This window comes from Mirounga leonina, unplaced genomic scaffold (assembly GCF_011800145.1).
Source record: "Mirounga leonina isolate KUSES-001 unplaced genomic scaffold, KU_Mleo_1.0 Mir_195, whole genome shotgun sequence".
In the NCBI taxonomy this organism is placed as follows: domain Eukaryota; kingdom Metazoa; phylum Chordata; class Mammalia; order Carnivora; family Phocidae; genus Mirounga; species Mirounga leonina.
The window spans coordinates 11,756,166-11,775,176 of NW_023270490.1; the positions used below are offsets into that span (position 1 = coordinate 11,756,166).

The following is a 19,011-nucleotide window of genomic DNA, read 5'->3' on the forward strand; positions in this document are numbered from 1 at the left end:
CGGCGGGCCGCGCCTCCGCAGCACCGCCGCCGACCCCGCCCGCCCCCGAGCGCGGCCCCGCGGCGGCCGGCCCCCCCTGCCCGGCGGCCGGGACGCCACTCACCGCGGGTCGCAGGCCTCTGGGGTCCCGCAGCCATTTCCTCGGAGCTCCGCGGAGTGGGCGGGAGGGCGGGGTCGGCGCCGGCCAGCGAGACGCGCGGCTAGAAGGGCCGGCCGCGCCCCGAGCAGCGCCCCCGCGCGGAGGGAGGAGGCCCCGCCCCGCCCCGCCCGGCGCGCGCGCCTGCGCCCCGCGCCCCGCGCCGCAGGCCGACCGGCAGCCCCGGGAGCGCTCGCCGGCCTGGGCTGCTTTGTGGCCGGGGGCGGGGACGAGGGTAAGAGAGCAGGCGCAACGCTCCTCTGCCGCCAGCCGCGCTCTCAAGTTCCCGCCGGACTCGGAGCGCGGCGCTCCGGCCCCCAGCGTCTCCTCCCCGGACGCACGACCGCCCCGCAGGGCCCGCGAGCAAAGGGGAGACGGTCACCGTCCAGAAAGGGAGAGGGGGTCTGGCCGAGGGACAGCCCTCCACGCGGATGTTCTTCGCTCGGCGCGCCAGCGCCAGCGCCGGCCCGTCCCGATAGCGCACAGACAGACCGCGGAGGGGAGGCACCTGCCGCCGCCCACCTCTGCCGCGGGGGCAGGAACTCCTCGGCGGCGGGCCTTAGCCCCCGTCACGAAGGTGCCTCTACAGCCCCCTGCCTGCACGGTCCTCACAGGCAGGAACCCCTTGGCTCCTGTCAAAACGCGGGAAGGGGCGCTGTGTGCAGCGCCGCTGCGCAGCGGGCCCTGCAGGTGCGTCCCCGAGGCTGCCGTGCGCGAGAACCAGGGGCGCGCGGGCCGCGGTGCTCTCCAACGAGCACCTCTAGGGCTCTCAAGACCCGCCAGTGTCTGGCAGAGCCTGTCGGTTTTCTCCCAGGGAATATACAACGCAGTTCGTTTCTGCTGCTGTGATTCCGTTAGGACCACCCTCCTGGAATCTGACAGGGATGGGGGTCTCCACTCCTCCATCATGACTGTGTCTTCAAGTTGGTCCCCAGACACGGGGAGCGGGGAGCTTAGAGCTGGAACAAGGAGTGGGACCTTGGGCCAGCGGTCTGTAAAATGGGGCTCATCTGCTGGAGGAAGGGGGAAGATTACAGGAGGCCTCCCTCATCAGAAGCTGGAATGCGGGAACCCTGCTGGGGATTTTAAAGGAAGCAAAACCAGCAGCGATGTCTCTGCAAGGTGAGACTGGAACTCCCGGGCGCAGCGTCAGGTGGGTGCTTGTAGGGATGAAGGGTACGAGGACAGGGACTTGGGACAATATCTAAATCAAGGCACAAAGAACGGTATACGAGACCAGGCGTTGATGCACAGTGCTCTCCTCAGTCCTTCTGCCCTTGTCCAGAAGTCTTCAGACAGAAAACCAAGCGCAAGTGCTTTATCTCCTCCGCTATGATAAAGCCCTAGCTCTGTTACCTTAACAAGAGGAGTGTTGTGTGTTCATATACAACAACGCTCATTACTCCTATCTTTCAGAATGGTGCCTGTTACTCTGACGCATTGCGCTGTGAGTTCAGTGAAAAATAAAGTCGACTTCAGAAAAAATCAGTGTTTTAATCAGTGTGAAGCATGAGAACTGTATTTCCTTTCTGGTTGCTTTCATCTCCTAAGTCTCTAGAGGAATCCATCCACTAAAAAAAGCCAGACAAGGCAGTGCCTGTCACAGATTTCGACAGAAATGCAGTTTAAGAGTAAAGCAGCTGTGCCTACATAGGCTTATAGGCTAATCATCACACACAGTGTGTAACAGAGGAGAAGGGGGCCTCCCCGAGGTGAGAGAGGGTGGTCTTCACCACCAGCAAGTCTCAGGGTGCCAGTCTGTTACAATCACCCCTGGCCTGGGGCGCCCTCAGGAGCAGGGCTTTGCCTACAGGTGTACAGGCTATAATTGAAGAGATTTGTTTCCAAAATCAAAGTACTTAAAAAGTGAAAGAGACCACTTAAACTCAGGTCTAACGGTGGCTTTCTGGATTTGTGCAGAACAGAAATACTGTATAAATTAATTCCTCCTCTCAACCGGCCTGTGGAACCAAAGTGCTGAAGGTGAGCAAGAGCATTTAAGGAAATGCCAACAAGAGTAACAGACTAAGCTATCAATAGCACACCCAGAGAGTTTTATTCTGAACTTAGACAACATCAATACACATAAATTACCCCTCCAACACCACAACTATTTTTGAGTTCCAAATCGAACCAACTGCTGCTAAAATGTAAGAGATTCAAGGAGAAGTAACATCTCCCAAATCTGTCTACGGAGGTGGAAGGTCAGGATGCTGCCTTTTATGGATGTACAGAGAAATGAAAAATCTTGGGAGTCTGTCAGACATACAAAAGTTCCTCTCCTTTCGGGGGCGCCTGGGTGGCTCAGTTGTTAAGCGTCTGCCTTCGGCTCAGGTCATGATCCCAGGGTCCTGGGATCGAGCCCCACATGGGGCTCCCTGCTCGGCGGGGAGGCTCTTTTCTCCCTCTTGCTCTGCTGTTCCCCCTCCTTGTGCTCTCTCTCTCTGTGTCAAATAGATAAATAAAATCTTAAAAAGTTCCTCTCGTTCCAACAGAAAGCAGGCATTTGAAGAATGTAAGAATTTTAAAGTCAAAAAACAAAAAACCAAAATTTTATACGGGTGTTTTAAAAAAAAAGAAAAAGAAAATGTGGATATCAATTGGAAAAATCTCTTCATTCAGCATTTCTACCACCCAATCAGACGCCTGATCATGATCACATGGCTGGACTTGTGGAGGGGGGGGCATCCTCAGAGCATATACAGCCGGAACCACGCACAGTAAGTAGAATGTATGTTTCTGCACCTGTGTGTGCATGCCATCTACACGCTTTCATTTTAATTAAAAAAGGCTAAATCTTAAGCCAACAGGTGTAGATCAACTTCTTGCCCAGCTAGGTCTGAAGGGTATAGTCAAGTTCCGTATGAAATGGTGCACAAACAGTGACTTGACTGGGCAAATTAAGTAACTGCCCCTCAGGCCGGCGGCCTGGGCACTGCTGGTGTGCGGAGGTAGGACGTGTGGCCCCCACGCCCCACCTGTTTCAGGAAACACCATGCTGCACAGTTTATATTATCTCAGCAGGAGTTACAGGATCAGGAAATACCTACTCTTTGCTTTTACGGAAGCAAAGAAACTTAGACCCAGTGCTTTCTTTTTTTTTTTTTTTTTTTAAGATTTTATTTATTTATTTGCGAGAGAGAGAATGAGAGACAGAGAGCATGGGAGGGAGGAGGGTCAGAGGGAGAAGCAGACTCCCCGCCGAGCAGGGAGCCCGATGTGGGACTCGATCCCGGGACTCCAGGATCATGACCTGAGCTGAAGGCAGTCGCTTAACCAACTGAGCCACCCAGGCGCCCCAGACCCATGCTTTCTGATTCGATGGTACAGTCTCAAAAGAGAAATACAATCAGGAGAGGAGGGAGGGGTAGAGGCCACATCAAAACCCCATTAAAGGGGCACCTGGGTGGCTCAGTCATTAGGCGTCTGCCTTCGGCTCAGGTCATGATCGCGGGGTCCTGGGATCGAGCCCTGCATCGGGCTCCCTGCTCAGCGGGAAGCCTGCTTCTCCCTCTCTCACTCCCCCTGCTTGTGTCCCTGCTCTCTGTGTCTCTCTGTCAAATAAATAAAAATCTTAAAAAAAAAAAAAAACAAAACAACCACCACCATTAAACCTGCTTTCCCAGGGGCGCCTGGGTGGCTCAGTCGTTAAGCATCTGCCTTCGGCTCAGGTCATGACCGCGGGGTCCTGGATGGAGCCCCGCATCAGGCTCCCTGCTTGGTGGGGAGCCTCCTTCTCCCTCTCCCACTCCCCCTGCTTGTGTTCCCTCTCTCGCTGTGTCTCTCTCTGTCAAATAAATAAATAAAATCTTAAAAAACAACAACAACACTTGCTTTCCTGGGTCTCAGAATTCAGCTAAGACACATGGCACCTGAATGTGTGCAGCAGAACCAAACAATCATGAAATTCTTCCTGACTCTCCCAACACCTTCACCAAGAAGCAGAGCACGCCGTGAAAAGTTAAAGCTATGGCAGTTGGCCTTTGTGTCGACCGCCTCATGTGGGAATGACTGATCAGTTTACACATCATCCTCAAGAATTACGTTTGTTTTAGCCAAATCTCTTCGAAAGCGGGGCCTCCAGTGCATAGGGGCTTGATTTTATGCTTTTGGGTTTGAGAATAAGATAAAAGCAACTGTTGAAATGCTGCTGTTCTGTAAAACACGGCCCATGGCCTGGTTATTGAGCAGTCGAGGATTTGAGTAAAGGGAGCACTGTGTGTGTTATTCCCCAAATACTTTTCCCCTTTTAAAAACACTTTAACGCTCTTTTAAAACTAGCAAACTTTTTACACTTCTCTGTGCACTGCTATTAAGACGAAACTCTTCACCAGGGCTTGGAGAACAGTGGAGGCTCTGGCCACCCCACAGCTCCCTTTCCACAGACCCACCTCTTTCCTACCAACCTGGTCACTGCCCCCAGGCGGTGACCAAAGTAGCCCTCGTCCTTCGTGCTCCCCCACACCCCCAGACTCCCAGTGGCATGGGGCGTTCAGGGCTCTGGCCCAGGCTGGCCTCTACCTTCCTTCTGTACACTCTCCACTCCGGAGCTCATGCATTCCTGGCTGTGCTTCCTTTTACCTCTGCCCAGATCTGAGTCCATCCACTCACCTGATGCCTCAAATGCACCTCAAAACCTAACGTGTGCAAAATGAGCTCTTGACTTCGGAGCCTCTCCCCCAATCAGGCCCTTCCCTGGTGTCCCTATTCAGCGCTGGTCCCACCCTGTAAACCCAAACACACCAGCCAGAAGCCTGGATTCTCCCTCCCCCTCAGCCACCAAATCCTGTTGCTTTAGTGTCTAACGGGATCGACTTCACCTGCTGCTTGCTCACTACATCCACTGCTTCTCAAAGTGTTAAACACACATCTGTGTCCCCCTCACCCTATTCACCTCTCAACTCACTGCCCTCTAACATTGTCCATTCCTGCCGTGTCCCTGAGCTCCTTGTCTGTCACCAACACCTGTCAAGTAGACGATGGGGCGGCCCTGCTGCACTTGACGCTGCTCATCTGCGTCCTCTAAAACCCCCCACCCCGTGGCTTCCGCAGAGCCTGCTAAGCCCCCTGGTCCCCGTTCAAGCTTCTTTGCTGACTTAATGGACAACTTCTCTGGATAATAGCCATTTGTTGCCGTCCTTCTGGATTCTGGACTTCTCCTCCTCTCTACGGTCTTTCTCTAAATAGGTTTATCAAATGTCACATGGTGTCACTGTCAAAGCTTCACCTGCAGCCCTCGTCACTCCCTTGAGCTTTTGCCGTGTCCCCACAGGCACCACCGATTCCCCATCTCTCCTCCCCTGCCAGCCCCCTGCTCGTCAGGACGGCTCTTCCTCGGTTGGTGTCACCACCATCAACCTCGGCAACCCGGCTACACATCTGAGCGCCATCCGGTCCATGAGCTCAGTCACCGAGGACGGCTAATAGTCTCTCCTTAGGTCTCCCTTCGTCCACTTCTGCTGAAACTGCCTGCAGTTAAGGTCCTTACCATCACTCCTCATTTGCTCCTCTCCATGCTCAACAAATATCGGCGGAACTCCTCCCACACAATGGAGGTCTCAGCTTTCGTGAAGCTCACACATTTGCGGTGCATCAGGCCCCAGCGACAAAAATGCCGTGCTAAAGAGATCCAAAGGGATCGTGGAGGCTGCAAGAGACGCTCCACTCGGCTTTGCTTAGGGCAAGCCTCCCCGTTCTGAGCAGCTGGCCGGGGGACGCAGCCCAGCGGGAGAGGCCGGGGAGGGCCGCGGGAGTGGGGAGGCTTTCTGGCTGTGCTCACTTCGCGCCGCCATCAGGGAGCCTCCGAGGAGTGCGAGGAGCACAGGCACAAGGCGAGGTCGCCCGCGCGCTGTGGCTCCCGGGCTCCCCGGGAGGGGCAGCCGCAGAAGCACAGACGGTGGGCGCGCTGTTCTGGGGCGGGCTGCAGACAATAAAAGCAGCCCGCGCCCACCCGAAAGGAGGACGTGGACTCTGCACGCCTCGGGCACCGGCTGGCCGCGCAGCCGCGATCCACGGAGACGGCACGGCCGCAGCTGTCTGGGGCCGCAATAGTCTACCTCCGCAGGGCATCGCCCCTCGAGCTCTTCCTTGTGTGCCCGCGGAAGGACGCGAGACGCCGGCGCTCCTCCGCACACGCAGAGCTGACAGCTGGAAGTCGTTGCGGGGCGCGGAACGATGGGCACGCAGCACCCACGCGTCTCAGATTTGGGCCGGAACGTCGGGCCGCCGGCTCGGCCCTCGCCCGGGGAGAGCCGCGAGCAGCCACGGCCGCCAGGCCTGACCGCCAGACCGCACTGCTCCGCGCGGCAAGTCCGAGCCCCCTCGCGTTCCTCGGCTCACGTGGGAGCAACCCCACGGCACCACCGAACCCCGACTTCTCGTTCAGGACGAGTCGGACTTCCTTCCCGACGCCTCCCTCGCTCCCGCGCCCGAACTCCGCGCCGGCGCCCCGCTGCACTCCTGCCCCCGCGCACGCCCGCCCGCAGCCCCGGCCCGCCCTGGCGGCCGGCCGGCCGGCTCCCCGAGGGCGGGCCCGTTTCTGCTGCCTCGTCAGGCGCCGAGCACGCCGCCACGGGCGGGCGACCCCCGCAGCCCGGCCCAGCCGACGGCGCCGAGAGCTCCCGCCGGGGCGCGCTCGGCCGCCTCCCGCCAGGCCCGCGCGAAGGCAGGCGCCCGGCGGGGCGGCGCGCAGCACCGGGCCCCCCGCCCCTGCCCTCCGAGCTCACACAAATGACGGAAGGGGAGCTGGGACCTTCGCCTCCGGCTCAGTCTAGAAGCCGCCGTCGCGCCGCGAAGTTCCCCCACAACGACACCCCGACGGCGGCCATCTTGCCCAGGGTCGGCCGACGCCTTTTGACTCTCGCGCCAACCCGTAGAGCGAGGGCGCCGCGAGCGGACTTCTGCGCAAGGGCGGAAGCCGGGGTCCCGCGCTTCCGGGCGGCCGCCGCGCCCCGCCCCCTCGGGGGAGCGCTTGATTGGCCGCCGGCGCGCGAGCCTGCGCTCTCGCGCTCTCGCGGGAGGTGGCTGAAGGGGCGGCCGTCGGTGCGTCTGCCCTCCCGCTCCCCGCCCCCGCCCCCGCCTCCGCCGCGGCCCCCGCCTCCGCCCCCGTCCCCCGCGCCTCGCCGCCCTCCGGGCTCGGCCCGGCCCCCCCGAGCGGCCGCGGAGAGCGCGCAGCGCGGGAGGCGGGATCCGCACGGTAAGATGGCCGCGGCGGGGCCAGGCGGCCGGGCTGAGCTTCCCCGCGGGAGCGCGGCTGGCCGGCCGGGGTGGGGCTGGGCGGGGGCCCGGAGGAGCCCGGGGGGGCCGGCGCTGGGGGTCGGCCGCGGCCCGAGGCCCGCGCAGGCGGCGCGGCGGGGCCTCCTGGGTTCGCGCGTCCGCTGCGCCCTTTCCCCCGGCGGGGGTGGACTGCTGAGCGCGCAGCGCCCGGGCGCTGTCGTCCGGTGTTTATCCTTGAAGGGAGAGCGTTTCGGGGCAAGGCTCGGACGTGCGGGGCTGGCGCCCGCGGAATGTCGGCCGTTCCGTGAGACACCGCACTGTGCTCCTGTGGGGAGGACGGTTTTGGGGACGGCCGCGTCAGAGCGGGCGCTGAGCCGGTGGACGTACGCGCTGCCGTCTTCGGACTCGGGAGGCTTGCTGACGTTTGTGGCGTGTTTAACTGCTGAGTTCGTCCTGCGCCGAGTGCTCCCAAAGTGGCTGTCGCCGGCAGTGGGCCTGGTGGGGCGGTGGGTTGCTTCGGGGACACCGAGGGAGAGGCGCCTTGTCCGCCCTGGCGACCTTGGGCTGTCTGGGAGCGGGAGTGTGGTCTGGGTGAGGTCGCACCGCCGGCAGCTACGGGACACGGGCCCTCGTGGGGGAGAAACCCCTCGGTCCGTCTCGCCCGCTGCCTTCCTCCCTTGCTGCGGGGTGTCGGCTCCCTCCGAGCACGCGAGGGCTTTGTCGTGTGCCCTTGCTTTCCTTCCCACGCGGTCTTCCTGGGCGACCTTTGCCCAACTCCTGGCCTTCGATAGCCTTGTCTGGCGGGTGTCTCCCTAATGAACGTTTCTAGCGCTGAGCTGGGGGCCTATAATCCAGGGGCCTGCCTGACTTCTCCAGCTGCGTGTCCGAGAGTCAGCCCGAACTTGCCCTACTCCTCAAACCTGTTGGGGCCCTCCTCTTCCTCTGTGGCCCTCTCCTCCAAGGTATCAAGCGTGAAAGCTTCAGCCGGCCTCAAGGGCTCCTGATTTTTTTTAAATCCCTCGACCTTCAGTCTAGCAGCAAAGCCACCGACTGGCGTCCACAGAACCTTCGCCTGCTGTGTCTCTGACTTTCTTGGCACTGCTCTTATTGGGTGGCTCCTCGCTGGCTTTCCTGCTCAGCCCACTTCCACTGTTGAAGTTTTTAATTTAGCGAAGCCATTTAGCATGCACTTTGCTGGCATGAAGTAGTATCCCCAACCTACAGGTCACTTAGGAAGAATCGGAAGTAGTAGGTAGTAGGTAGTGGTGGGCTCACCACCCGTCTTAAGAGCCCAGCTGGTGCTCCCGGGGCCTGCACCTGTCCGCCCTGCCTTGCCATGGTAACCACCTCCTGAGGATCAGGTCTTAAAACAACAAAACACTGCACGTTCGTGTTTACTACTGTTTTTGTTCTTTACAAAATTCTGCCACACTTGGGCCTCTGCTGCAACTCACTCCATCCAGCTGGTTTGTAAGAGTCATCCGTGTGGCTGTGCTCATATTTTAACTGTTTTAGTAAATTCTCTTCTGTGACTACATGATCAGAATCCTTTCTCAGCAATTCTGAAGTCCAAATAGCTCTGAAAACCAAAAGTTTGTGTGTGTGTGTGTGTTTTAACTATTTGATGGAAAAATCTGACTTGGTGAAAGCTTTTGATGACTTCTATTTCAGTCAGTGCGGGTACTCAGACTTTCCCCCAAAGAAGTAATATTTAACGTGGGGTGCTGCCCCAGACTGCAGGGAGGATGTCGTGTGATGTAGGTAAGTTGTGCCATATAGGCTTTATACAGCCTGCAAAATTACCTGCCCAAGGGTTTTGGGCCTGGGACTGTGGTTCTGTGAACCACAGTCTGTCCGTGCTGCTCTTGAATGAACATCTGGGTGGGGGGCTCCCACGTTTTTGCCATTTTGAGCAGTGTCTCTTGTGAGTGGGCCCATGCGTGTCTGGTGCTCAGTGGTGAGTGGTGAGTGGTGAGGGTCTGTCTCGTGGGGTTGCTGGGCTGCAAGCAGCATGTGCCAGCTGCGTGGATATGTTTGCAGTTCCAGTCTGCTCTGACAGCAATGTCAGAGAACGCAAGGGAACGCTCTGGCTGTGTCGACACTCGGTGTCGTCAGACTCCTTAGTGTTGGTCGGTCTGGTGAGTGTCTGGCGGCGGCCTTCTCACGGGCACTGTGTCAGAGTGCTCAGCTCCTGCCCCTCGCAGCTGCCCTTTGTGCCTAGAAGAGAATTGACCTAAAATCCTCCCTCAGCCTGTATGATACGCCCCACCTCTTGACCTGGCAGTTCGGAGGCTCTCGGCTCTTCCTTGCACACATCCTGTCTCCTAACATCCCAGCCGCCTTTCTGGTCCCTAAGCCGCCTTTGAGTGTCAGGTCCTTTGCACTTGCTGTTCTCCAGATTTAAATCTTCCCATTCTCTGTTACTTCATACCGTGTCACTGTGTTTATCTCTGAAACAATCACAGTTGTCATAGAATTCTTAAAAATTCTTTCTTTTTTTTTAACTGAAGTGTAGTTGAGACCCAGTATTAGGTTAGTTTCTCGCGTATAATGTTGGGATTTGACAGCTGTCTGGCTTGTGCTGTGCTCACAGGTGTAGCCGCCCTCTGTCACCATCCAGCCCTGTTGCAGTGCCACTGAATGTATTTCGTATCCCATACCTTTCATTCCTGTGATCTTCATTAATCTTTAAAATATTTTTTTCTTGTAGAAATAAGTCAGAATGAGTTATGCAGAAAAACCTGATGAAATCACGAAAGATGAGTGGATGGAGAAACTCAATAACTTGCATGTCCAGCGGGCGGACATGAACCGCCTCATTATGAACTACCTGGTCACAGGTAAGGGCTCAATGAGGATGCTGCCTGTGGGACGCAACTCTGCCTTTTTGTACACACAATCAGCACTTTGCCATCGAAGTTCCTTGGGAGAGTGAAGTTGTGTTTGGGCATTGTAGAAAACACCATGCTAATTTAATAACTTTGTGGATTACCAGAGTAAAGATAAGGTCTTCTGGAGATGAGATTGGTATTACAGGTGTCTGAGCCTTTTTAAGGCAAAAACCTGTCCCTTGATCTTTGACGTTTTTACAGTTAATCAAGATAATTAAGAATGTTCTAAAGTACGTTGAAAGTCCCGAGTAACTGATCTCTTCTGGCCAGTCTGGTAAATTATACAGGACTGTTTGTAGAAGGTGCACCTAACGCAAAAGAGAAAGGGGGAAGGGCAGAAGCATACAGAAGCAAACAAACGGGGTCTGTAACTGACAGTCCTTCCTGATATCGGGAAGGAAAAGGGTAATTCTGTACGTGATCAGAAAATCCAGCTGTTTCAAACAGGTATGAGTCTCCTTCCCATTGTTCACAGTACTCCCCTTCACCAAATTAGTCAACCTTTGAAAGGCGATGAGAAAGTGTCTGCCCATAGCTGGGGTGGGGGGTGGGGGGCGGGGACGCACACACGCAGCTTGGATGTTGAGGAGAACTGTGGGCTCACGAAGAGGCAGGAGTGGCCAGGTCCCTGCAGGCCGTGAAGCACACCTGCAGCTTCCTTGCATCTGGGCCTGGCGCTGCAGCCCTCTTTAAGGAGCCCATAACGCACTGGGCTTCGTGGCATTTTCACCCCTGGCTGGTAGGTGATGAGAGCGTTTTTGGATGGGATGGGAAGGAGTGAAGTACATTCTTTCCATTTTCTGTATGGGCGTAGTAGTAAGTCACAGATGTTAATACCAAATCCCTAAGAAAGTGCGGGTCACGTTGAAGGTTATTTATTTGAGGTGAATGGGCTTTCTAGGGGTAAAAATGCTTTACATTAACATCTGGCTCGATTTCCGAGCACTGAAGATGGTTGTCATTTACAGAGGGCTTTAAGGAAGCAGCAGAGAAGTTTCGAATGGAATCTGGGATTGAACCTAGCGTGGATCTAGAAACACTGGACGAGCGGATCAAAATCCGTGAGATGATCCTGAAAGGCCAGATCCAGGAGGCTATTGCATTGATCAACAGTCTCCATCCAGAGCTCCTGGACACAAACCGGTACCTTTACTTCCATCTGCAAGTGAGTTTCCGTTGAGAGGCATCTGGTTTGTGGATACTCCATAAGGTTACATGTGGTGATTCAGAAATCACAAGGCTAACTTGCATTAATAGAGTATCGTTTTAGTTTGCATGGGGAACGGCTTTCATTTAGCTGTTGTCTTTAGTATTTCAGAAGCTGTTCTTGCTTTAAAAATGCTAATTTAGGGGCACCTGGGTGGCTCAGTTGCTTAGGCAGCCGACCTTGATTTCGGCTCAGGTCATGATCTCAGGGTTGTGAGGTTGGGCTCTGCTTGCTTCTCTCTTCCTCTCCCTCTGCTGCCCCCCCCCCACTTGTGTGTTTTCTGTCTCTCAAAGTTTTAAAAAATGCTATTTTAATAATTCAGGGATGCTAGGAAGTTGTTCTTTAAGCTGTCCTTTGACTAGAAAGTAGTGTTGCGTGCCCGGGCGTGGGTGTGTGAGCCTGTCTGCCTTTGCCGGTGACCAGCAACAGCACCTCATAGAGCTGATCCGCCAGCGTGAGACCGAGGCGGCGCTGGAGTTCGCGCAGACCCAGCTGGCGGAGCAAGGCGAGGAGAGCAGGGAGTGCCTGACGGAGATGGAGCGCACTCTGGCCCTGCTGGCCTTTGATAACCCTGAGGAGTCGCCTTTTGGAGACCTGCTTCATATGATGCAGAGGCAGAAGGTAAGACCACCGAGGGGGTCCTCCTTCCCCGGACAGGGTGGGGCTCAGGAACCACAGCGTGACCATGTCTGGGAGAGTGACGCTCGGTCACAACAGCATCTATTCTTCCCTGACGTGGGATCTTTCACTGTGTGAAGCCAGGAACGGAGCGTTGTGACTTATTTTACGATTTTCAGACTTCTTTGTCAGCTTCTTCTGTATCTTAATATTTCTCTTTGTTTGGAGACTCTTGGAAATAGGTGTCCTAAACATTTTTATTTTAAATCCCTTGTTTGCACCTCTTCACGTCCTTGCTGGTACTTGAGTGCTGCAGTCCCCGAGACGGCCCGTGACTCCCCCAGAGGCAGCGCCCTTTCCTGCCGGAGGGGCTGCCACTCTGCAGGCCTGCTGCAGGTGTCCCTCGAGGCTGGGTCCGGTGGAACACGGGTCACTCCCGCCTCGGTCTTCTCTCTCTTCCCGTCCAGTACCCCACCCTCCCCCCACCACCCCGAGCCTGGCTTGTGGCATTTTACGGCTCTCCAGGCCAGATGGGATCGTTGCTGACTGGACCATGCGCTCCTTCTGGGCGAGGAACGTGTGTTTAACATCTGCTGGTGTGCCTCCTGGTGACGGGCTTCATGTTCGTTTAAGTAAATAATGAGTTCATCATGTAAAAATGGCTTCCAAGAGGTATAAAAAGCACGTGATAACAGACTCTCGCTGGTGCTTTGCATGTGTGGTGGTTTTTATTGGATGTATTTATTTTCTAGGTGTGGAGTGAGGTTAACCAAGCTGTACTAGATTATGAAAATCGTGAGTCAACACCCAAGCTGGCAAAATTACTGAAACTCCTCCTTTGGGCTCAGAATGAGCTGGACCAGAAGAAAGTAAAATATCCCAAAATGACAGACCTCAGCAAAGGTGTGATCGAGGAGCCCAAGTAGAGTCTGTGCCCGTGGCCCCGTGCTTCCCCGGCTCGGACTCCTCGGAGCAGCTGTCTGGGACTGAGAGATTTTTACTGCAGTAGAGAACTCTCCCCCCTCCCACCTTTTTTTTTTGACCTGGCATCTTTTTTAAAGGGAAAAATGGCCCTTTTGAGCGCTGGAAAACTTGCAGTGAATGACCTGTCTCTTTGGAAGTGTGATGCAGACTCTGCTCGGGGCGTGCCCTGAAGGCGTGGATGGGCCGCGCTCCTGCTGTGGGGCTCCTGCAGGATCGCAGCCACCACGGAGTGCTCGGTTATGAGGGAATATTGTTAAACTGAGGCCTCCCACTCAAATCTACAAAAAGCACTGATCGTTATTTTGCTTTCTGTTAGCTCGTAGGCAGAACATACGTTTTCTCAGATCTCCTAAGACTCGTCAGGCCTTTGTGCAGAAGTTTTTTCTTACCCCTTGGTTTTTTGTTTTTGTTTTTTCATAGGAAAGACTATATAAATTTGTAAATCCTAATTGAAAGATTTCTTTTGTGTGAGGGCATTGAGTTTGATTTGTTTTCCCTTTTGGTCTGGGTTGTGTGGCTTTTGGGGAGAAGTGTGCGTGAGGGATGGGGCTGTGTGTTTTTTAATTTTTTAAATATATATTTTGGTGCTGGTTGTGGTGAGAGACTCTTTCCTAGTGGATCAGTGAACCTTCTCTTCTAGGCAGTTTTGTTGAAAATAAAGGTTTCTCTTTGATCTCAAGAATGACCAAAATGGCCTCTAAAAAGTTTTAATCATCTCAGACAAACCTGTTGCTTTCGGGGCTTATGTCCTCGTGGTGGTGGCGTTGCATCAGCTCATCCCTGCGGCCAGAGGGCCCCTCGGCCTGGTGTGGCCAGCGTGCTTGGGAGCAGACGCGGCGGGGGAGGGAGCGCCGTGCTGCCGGCTGTCCCTGGGCCGCAGGTTCCCTGGCTGGGAGCGCGTGCTTGCCTCAGGAGGCTGGCACCACAGGTCGGCGTGTGCCCGCTGTCTCGTGCTGGTTGTGAGTTCCCAGGCGTCCTCATTCGGCACTTTCTCAAGTCCCGCCACTGTGCAGGCGCTGGGACGCAGGTGCCCCTGTGACTTGGAGTGCGAACACGTATGTGTGGACGCACGGCAGGGGCCGCTGGGCTCAGGTTCCGTAGGGCGGCGGTTACAGAGCCAAGTCTCGTGGTGGTGACGGTGCCCGGGAGCGCACGTCCTCTGGTGGGAGCTCCCAGTTGCTGCGGTGGCTGGGACTCTGTCCTCCCTGGGTGGATCCTGGTGCCGGGACGGGGTCTGGCACCTGGGGCTTTGTGGAGGTAGATGCCAATGGCAGCCGAGTCGCAGGGAGCGTGTTCCCGCGTCAGGCAAGGTCGGGCAGGCTTGTGGCCGTGCCCGTAGGTCAGGTGGTGGGCGTCTGCTTGCTGGGCCCCGTCCCCCATCTGCCTGCAGACCTGGGCAGCATCGTGAAGGGCTGTCATGTCAGCTCTTCTCTCACTCCCCGTCTGCTTTCCACCTGCACTCTGGGAGTAGTGGTTTTCTCCAGTGGGCAGGAACCTCCGGCAGGGTCGGCTGCCCTGGGTGGTCACCGATGCAGAGGCAGGGTGATGCAGGCTCTGGGGGCTGTCCTGGCCTCTGACTGCCCTTCTGCTGCCCTTGTGGTTTTGTGAGGATGGGGGGGGGGTCTTCTCAACGCCCAGGAGCGGACGTGTTTCCGCTCTGACCAGCTCAGCAGTCCTCTCCAAATGTGACCTTTCTTTGGGGCCATTTCCTCTGAGGCTTGAGGGTATTAAGAGCAGAAGGTTTTAATCTTCAGGTAATTAATCGTCACACACAGCAGAAGCTGGAAGAGAAATACCAGCAGAGAGGTGTGGGTAAACCTACGTGTTTGAAAAGCACCAGAGAATTCAGCATGTTTCTAGTCAGCTTTTATTAGTCGTGTATATAAGATCATTTACGTGCATAATTAATATATAATCACCCTGACACGTTTTTCACATTAGAGGGTGTGAGATGCGTAGTGACGGGAAGTCCTGTACGCGGAGCCACCCATGAGCCGTCAGGGCCCGGACGGGGTTTGTCACGCGCAGGAAATGTGAGTGAGCGGCTGTAGGACAGAGTGCTGGTGCGCGCCCACCTGTTGGGGCCGTGAGGGACGTCACGGGCGGGTGCTGCCGCCAGTGGTGGCCACGTGTGGTGTGATGGGGACCCTCCGCTGTGCTCCTGTTGTCCTCGCCTCTGTCTGCGGCCCGGGTTCGGGTTCGCGCCTCCTGCGCTGTCCCTGTCTGGGGACCTCCTTCAGCAGGAGTGGCTTTGTGGACTTCCCTGTTTGCCACCTTTTTGCAGTCTCTGTGTCTTCAGCCGGCAAACGAAATTAAGCCATTTTGAAGTATAATTTGATTTTTCTTCGTTTCCTTTGGATCTTGCCGTTGTGTTTATTAAAATGTAATGTTTTACATAGTTTATTCTTTTTACGTTTTCTTGTGGAAAGTGCCTTGAAATAAATAAAATTTGAGAATATTCTGGTACTCTGTGTTCCTGATACCATGAAGTTGTGTGAGGAATAACCCCTAGTTTGGAATCTTTACGCGGCATAGGGATTATTGCAAATCCAACAAGAGCTAATATATTTTGCCATGTGAATTAAGGTTCCCAGGCTCTAGAAAAGGCAGATGTGTTTTGGGACTGGTCTTTGGGATGGACTGAAGACCCCATGTGTGAGTCCTCGGGGTCAAGGAGGTGGCTCTTCCCTGCAGTCAGGATGCCTCTCCCGAGGGCAGTCTTTGTCAGGCAGGGTGAGGTCTGTTTCCTTGGACAGTGTTACTTTGGGGGAGGGGAGGAGCCGGGGGTTTCAGAAAGAACTGTACATTTTGTGCTAAAGGCAATGGTGTCTTTGGGGTAATGGGGCAGGACCCGCTTCTGGGCGTTACCGTGGAGTCCCAGCAGGAGCAGAAGGCCAGACCGAAACCATCAGGCCGGCTTGCCTGCCAGCCGCCGGAGGCGCTGAGCCGTGCACAGTAGGACGTGGGGGCCAGGCTGCGCGGCCTCAGAAGCCCTGTGGTGCAGCATTTTGATAGGTTATTCTGACACCACGTGCTTCATTTTCACAGCGGGTATGTTTCTGTTTCAGAAATGTGTTGCTTTTTCGGGTTTAAGAGTAAATTGTAGTGTCCGCATTGGTCATGTGACTTTCGTATGAGCCTCTGCACCCCTGGTTCCGAGTCCGCTTTGTTCCTGAGGGTGTGTGCCCGCCACAGCGTCTTCTGAAAAATGCAGAGTAGGTTGCTTTTGCTGCCTGTTCTTAATTTCATAGTACAACTTCTATGTTTTTCTCAGAGGGGTTATCTGGAAGGTCTTTTGTACTTTTCCCCGTAAAGATATTCTAATAAGAATAAAGAATTCAATACGATACATGTTCGTTGGAAGCCCATCTGTGAGAACCGGCGGAAGGAAACTTAGTCTCACGCATCTTTATGCTCTGCTGCCGTTCTGTTCCCTCTGAGCGGTGCCGTCCGGGGTCCCGTGTGCACCTCTGAGATCTGTCGTCTGTTCTCTAGAGCTGTGGTCCTGAACTTTCAGTTTGGTGAAGGAAATAGATTGGGGTCACCTGCTGCATGATTTTAACCTGAAAAGTTATTTTTTTTTAATACTCATGAATATGTCCAGACTTTGAAAGTAGAGGGGCTGCCGCGGTGCGCGCCGGGCCCTTCTCCCTGTAGGGCTTGTGCCCCGGCCAGCCGGGGCCGTTAGCGGCTCGTGTGAAGGGTAGTTGTGGGACACGTGACGGAGACTTGGAGTGACAGCTTCCCAGTGCCTTCTAGTGAGTGCAGAAGTGAGGGTGCCTCGTGCTGGAGCCGCGGCATCATGGGCTGTAGCCCCCACGGGTTTGTGGACACTGGAGAGGGGGAGGAAGCCCCCCGGCACTCTTCCCCAGGCGGCGACGGCATCTAAGCCCTTCTTCACGCCAGCGCATCCCTCTGTGCAGGAGGCAGTGTGGCAGTTCGTGGGGATGTCCCCACGCAGAGCACTTGGCCTGTGGCTTTGCACTCAACACCATCTGAGGTGTTTGGCTGGGACCACAGTCCCTGGTGCGTGAGGCCTGCCTGTCTTGGATGTTGTGCCTTAATTCCAAGATGCCATCGAGGCGCTTTTCCCGTCCTCATCGTGACTGACTTCCGTGGATGTGAAGACAGGGTTTGATGGGCCTTTGGTGTCTGTGGCTGAGCTGCTCTGCCTCTGCAGGACACCAGGCCCCGGCTCCAGCGGCCTGAGGTCCTTGGGGGCTGGGGGATGGTCTGGGTGAGCTGGTCATCCTATCGCTGCACCTGCGGGGCAGAGGTCTTTCTCGTTGCAGGGAGCATGTGGTAGGGCTGAGATTCCTCTGCACGTAGGGAAGTCTCCCAGCTGGAAGGCCAGGTGGATGGGTCTGTTCTGACCGTGGCGCAGAAGAACGTCTGTCTGACTCCTCTATACTCAGCTCCAACCAAAATCATTGGCAGAAGGAGTGAGAGGTGGGGGCAGTGGATTTATCTGCACGTACCTTCCCACCTGGCTGCACGCTGAAGCAGGTCACACTGCAGGCCCCCTGCCCGGCTGTGGACGTGGCACAGGCAGGTGGGCACACTACGCTGTGTGCCGTGGGACTCTGCCTCCCACTGGAGCCGGGGACGAGGAGGCAAGGCTACAGGGACTGCTGGACTCAGGTGTCGGAGCACTGCCTGCCCGGGACTTCTCCCCCTGCCGTGCGGCCACAGACTCCTGCAGGCCGGGTCTCCTCCGCCGCAGACCGAGGTGTCACACAGCTGGCATTCTCCCAACTGGCTTTTGAAAGTGGAGCAAGCCTGAGGACCATCGAGAACTCCTGGCTGGGCGGCAGGGGCCCCGGGGGGTGGGGTGGGGTGGGGCAGCAGAAGCACACAGACCCAGGGGGAGGGGGCAGAGCTGGTCCTCGTGTGGCTCCAGACTCATGGGCCCCAGCAAGTCCTTAATCTCTGGGCGTCCAGGCGTAATTTTAGTGTGAAACAGATGTTGAACAGCAGTGTTTTCAAGACTCAAATAGTGAACTCACCAGCACTTTGAAAAGAACTGTTCCAGAACCTTCAGGAATTCCACATGTAGAACCTATATTACATTAAATCATTTATTATCATAAAGTTCATCTTTCTGGTTTCCAGTGAAATCCTACACAGTTCGTTGCTCCTCTACCATTGAGTTATTAATTCTGTTCAAAAGAGGGATTGGTCCCTCCCTTCATTCCTGTGCACATGGGGGAGGGGGCACAGGGGAGATCCGGCAGGTCGGCTCCATCCTCGAGGGGCTGGCTCTGCAGGCTGGGGAAGGTGGGAATCGGCCCTCTGGCTGGAGGGTGGGGACGGGGGGGGGGGCCTGTGCTGCGGGGATATGACAGGTTTGGTTCTAAGGGCAGGGAGAAGCCTTGGGAAGGTTGGCCAGGCTGCTGCGAGGTTGGGGGACTGAGGCCGGGGGAGGGGCGCGGGGAAGTGCAGTGCGCCCAGGAGTCCACTCCTTATCATCGGGTCCCAGCACGCACACCGCTTTCCGTGCTGGCTGTGTCCTTCATGTGGACACGTGAAGCCCCCCCCACGAGCAAGGGGGCCTGGCTTGGGGCCTGGCAGAGCCTGCATGCTCCGGACACCTTTGTGGGGAGCTCCCACCCCTTCCGCAGCCACCTGCTGCATGGACGCTGCCCACTCGGCCGCCCAGCGCAGGCTGGCTCAGGGTGACAGGGCTGGAGCCCACCTCCAAAGATCCATCTTAAAAATTGGTTGCCCTTGACTCTTCCTGTCCTTGCACTCTCACTGTTCCCAGTGCTCACAGCCCTGTGATCAGGGCAGTGGGGGGGAGGGGGAAGCCACCACCATCCCCCAATTGGGCACATGTCCAAGGTCAAAGTCCAAATGCCCTGGGCCAGGACCACCTGGCTCCAGCCCCTCCACAGCCCCTCCACAGCCGGGTCTGTCCAGCCTGCGGCAGGTAACCCTGCTTCCTCCCCGCCTATGACAGT

At 56.1% G+C, this 19,011-nt stretch overlaps 2 protein-coding genes across 8 annotated transcripts in view; one reads left to right on the forward strand and one right to left on the reverse strand.

The window, feature by feature from the left end:
• Positions 1-7,027, reverse strand: part of DIDO1 (death inducer-obliterator 1) — a 51,763-nt gene extending 44,736 nt beyond the window's left edge. The window contains exon 1 of one of the 5 annotated variants that reach the window (XM_035025542.1): positions 6,888-7,027. The gene's annotated coding sequence lies outside the window, so the exon portion shown is untranslated. Of the gene's footprint in view, positions 1-103; positions 173-5,624; positions 6,285-6,861 lie in introns of those variants that run through there. The other 4 variants (XM_035025540.1, XM_035025539.1, XM_035025543.1 and 1 more) reach the window with 4 other exon arrangements.
• A 195-nt stretch (positions 7,028-7,222) lies between these two features.
• Positions 7,223-18,145, forward strand: GID8 (GID complex subunit 8 homolog). 3 transcript variants are annotated; one of them, XM_035025545.1, is made up of 5 exons: positions 7,223-7,331; positions 10,062-10,191; positions 11,211-11,407; positions 11,873-12,070; positions 12,820-18,145. In XM_035025545.1, exons 2-5 carry the CDS (start codon positions 10,074-10,076, stop codon positions 12,991-12,993), a joined length of 687 nt encoding a protein of 228 aa, XP_034881436.1. In that variant the 5' UTR covers positions 7,223-7,331; positions 10,062-10,073; the 3' UTR covers positions 12,994-18,145. The 3 variants fall into 3 exon arrangements, with proteins under 3 accessions (XP_034881436.1, XP_034881437.1, XP_034881435.1); XM_035025546.1 differs by lacking the exon at positions 7,223-7,331 and adding an exon at positions 7,463-7,857; XM_035025544.1 differs by lacking the exon at positions 7,223-7,331 and having other exon boundaries at positions 7,463-10,191.
• The last annotated feature ends 866 nt before the right edge of the window (positions 18,146-19,011 follow it).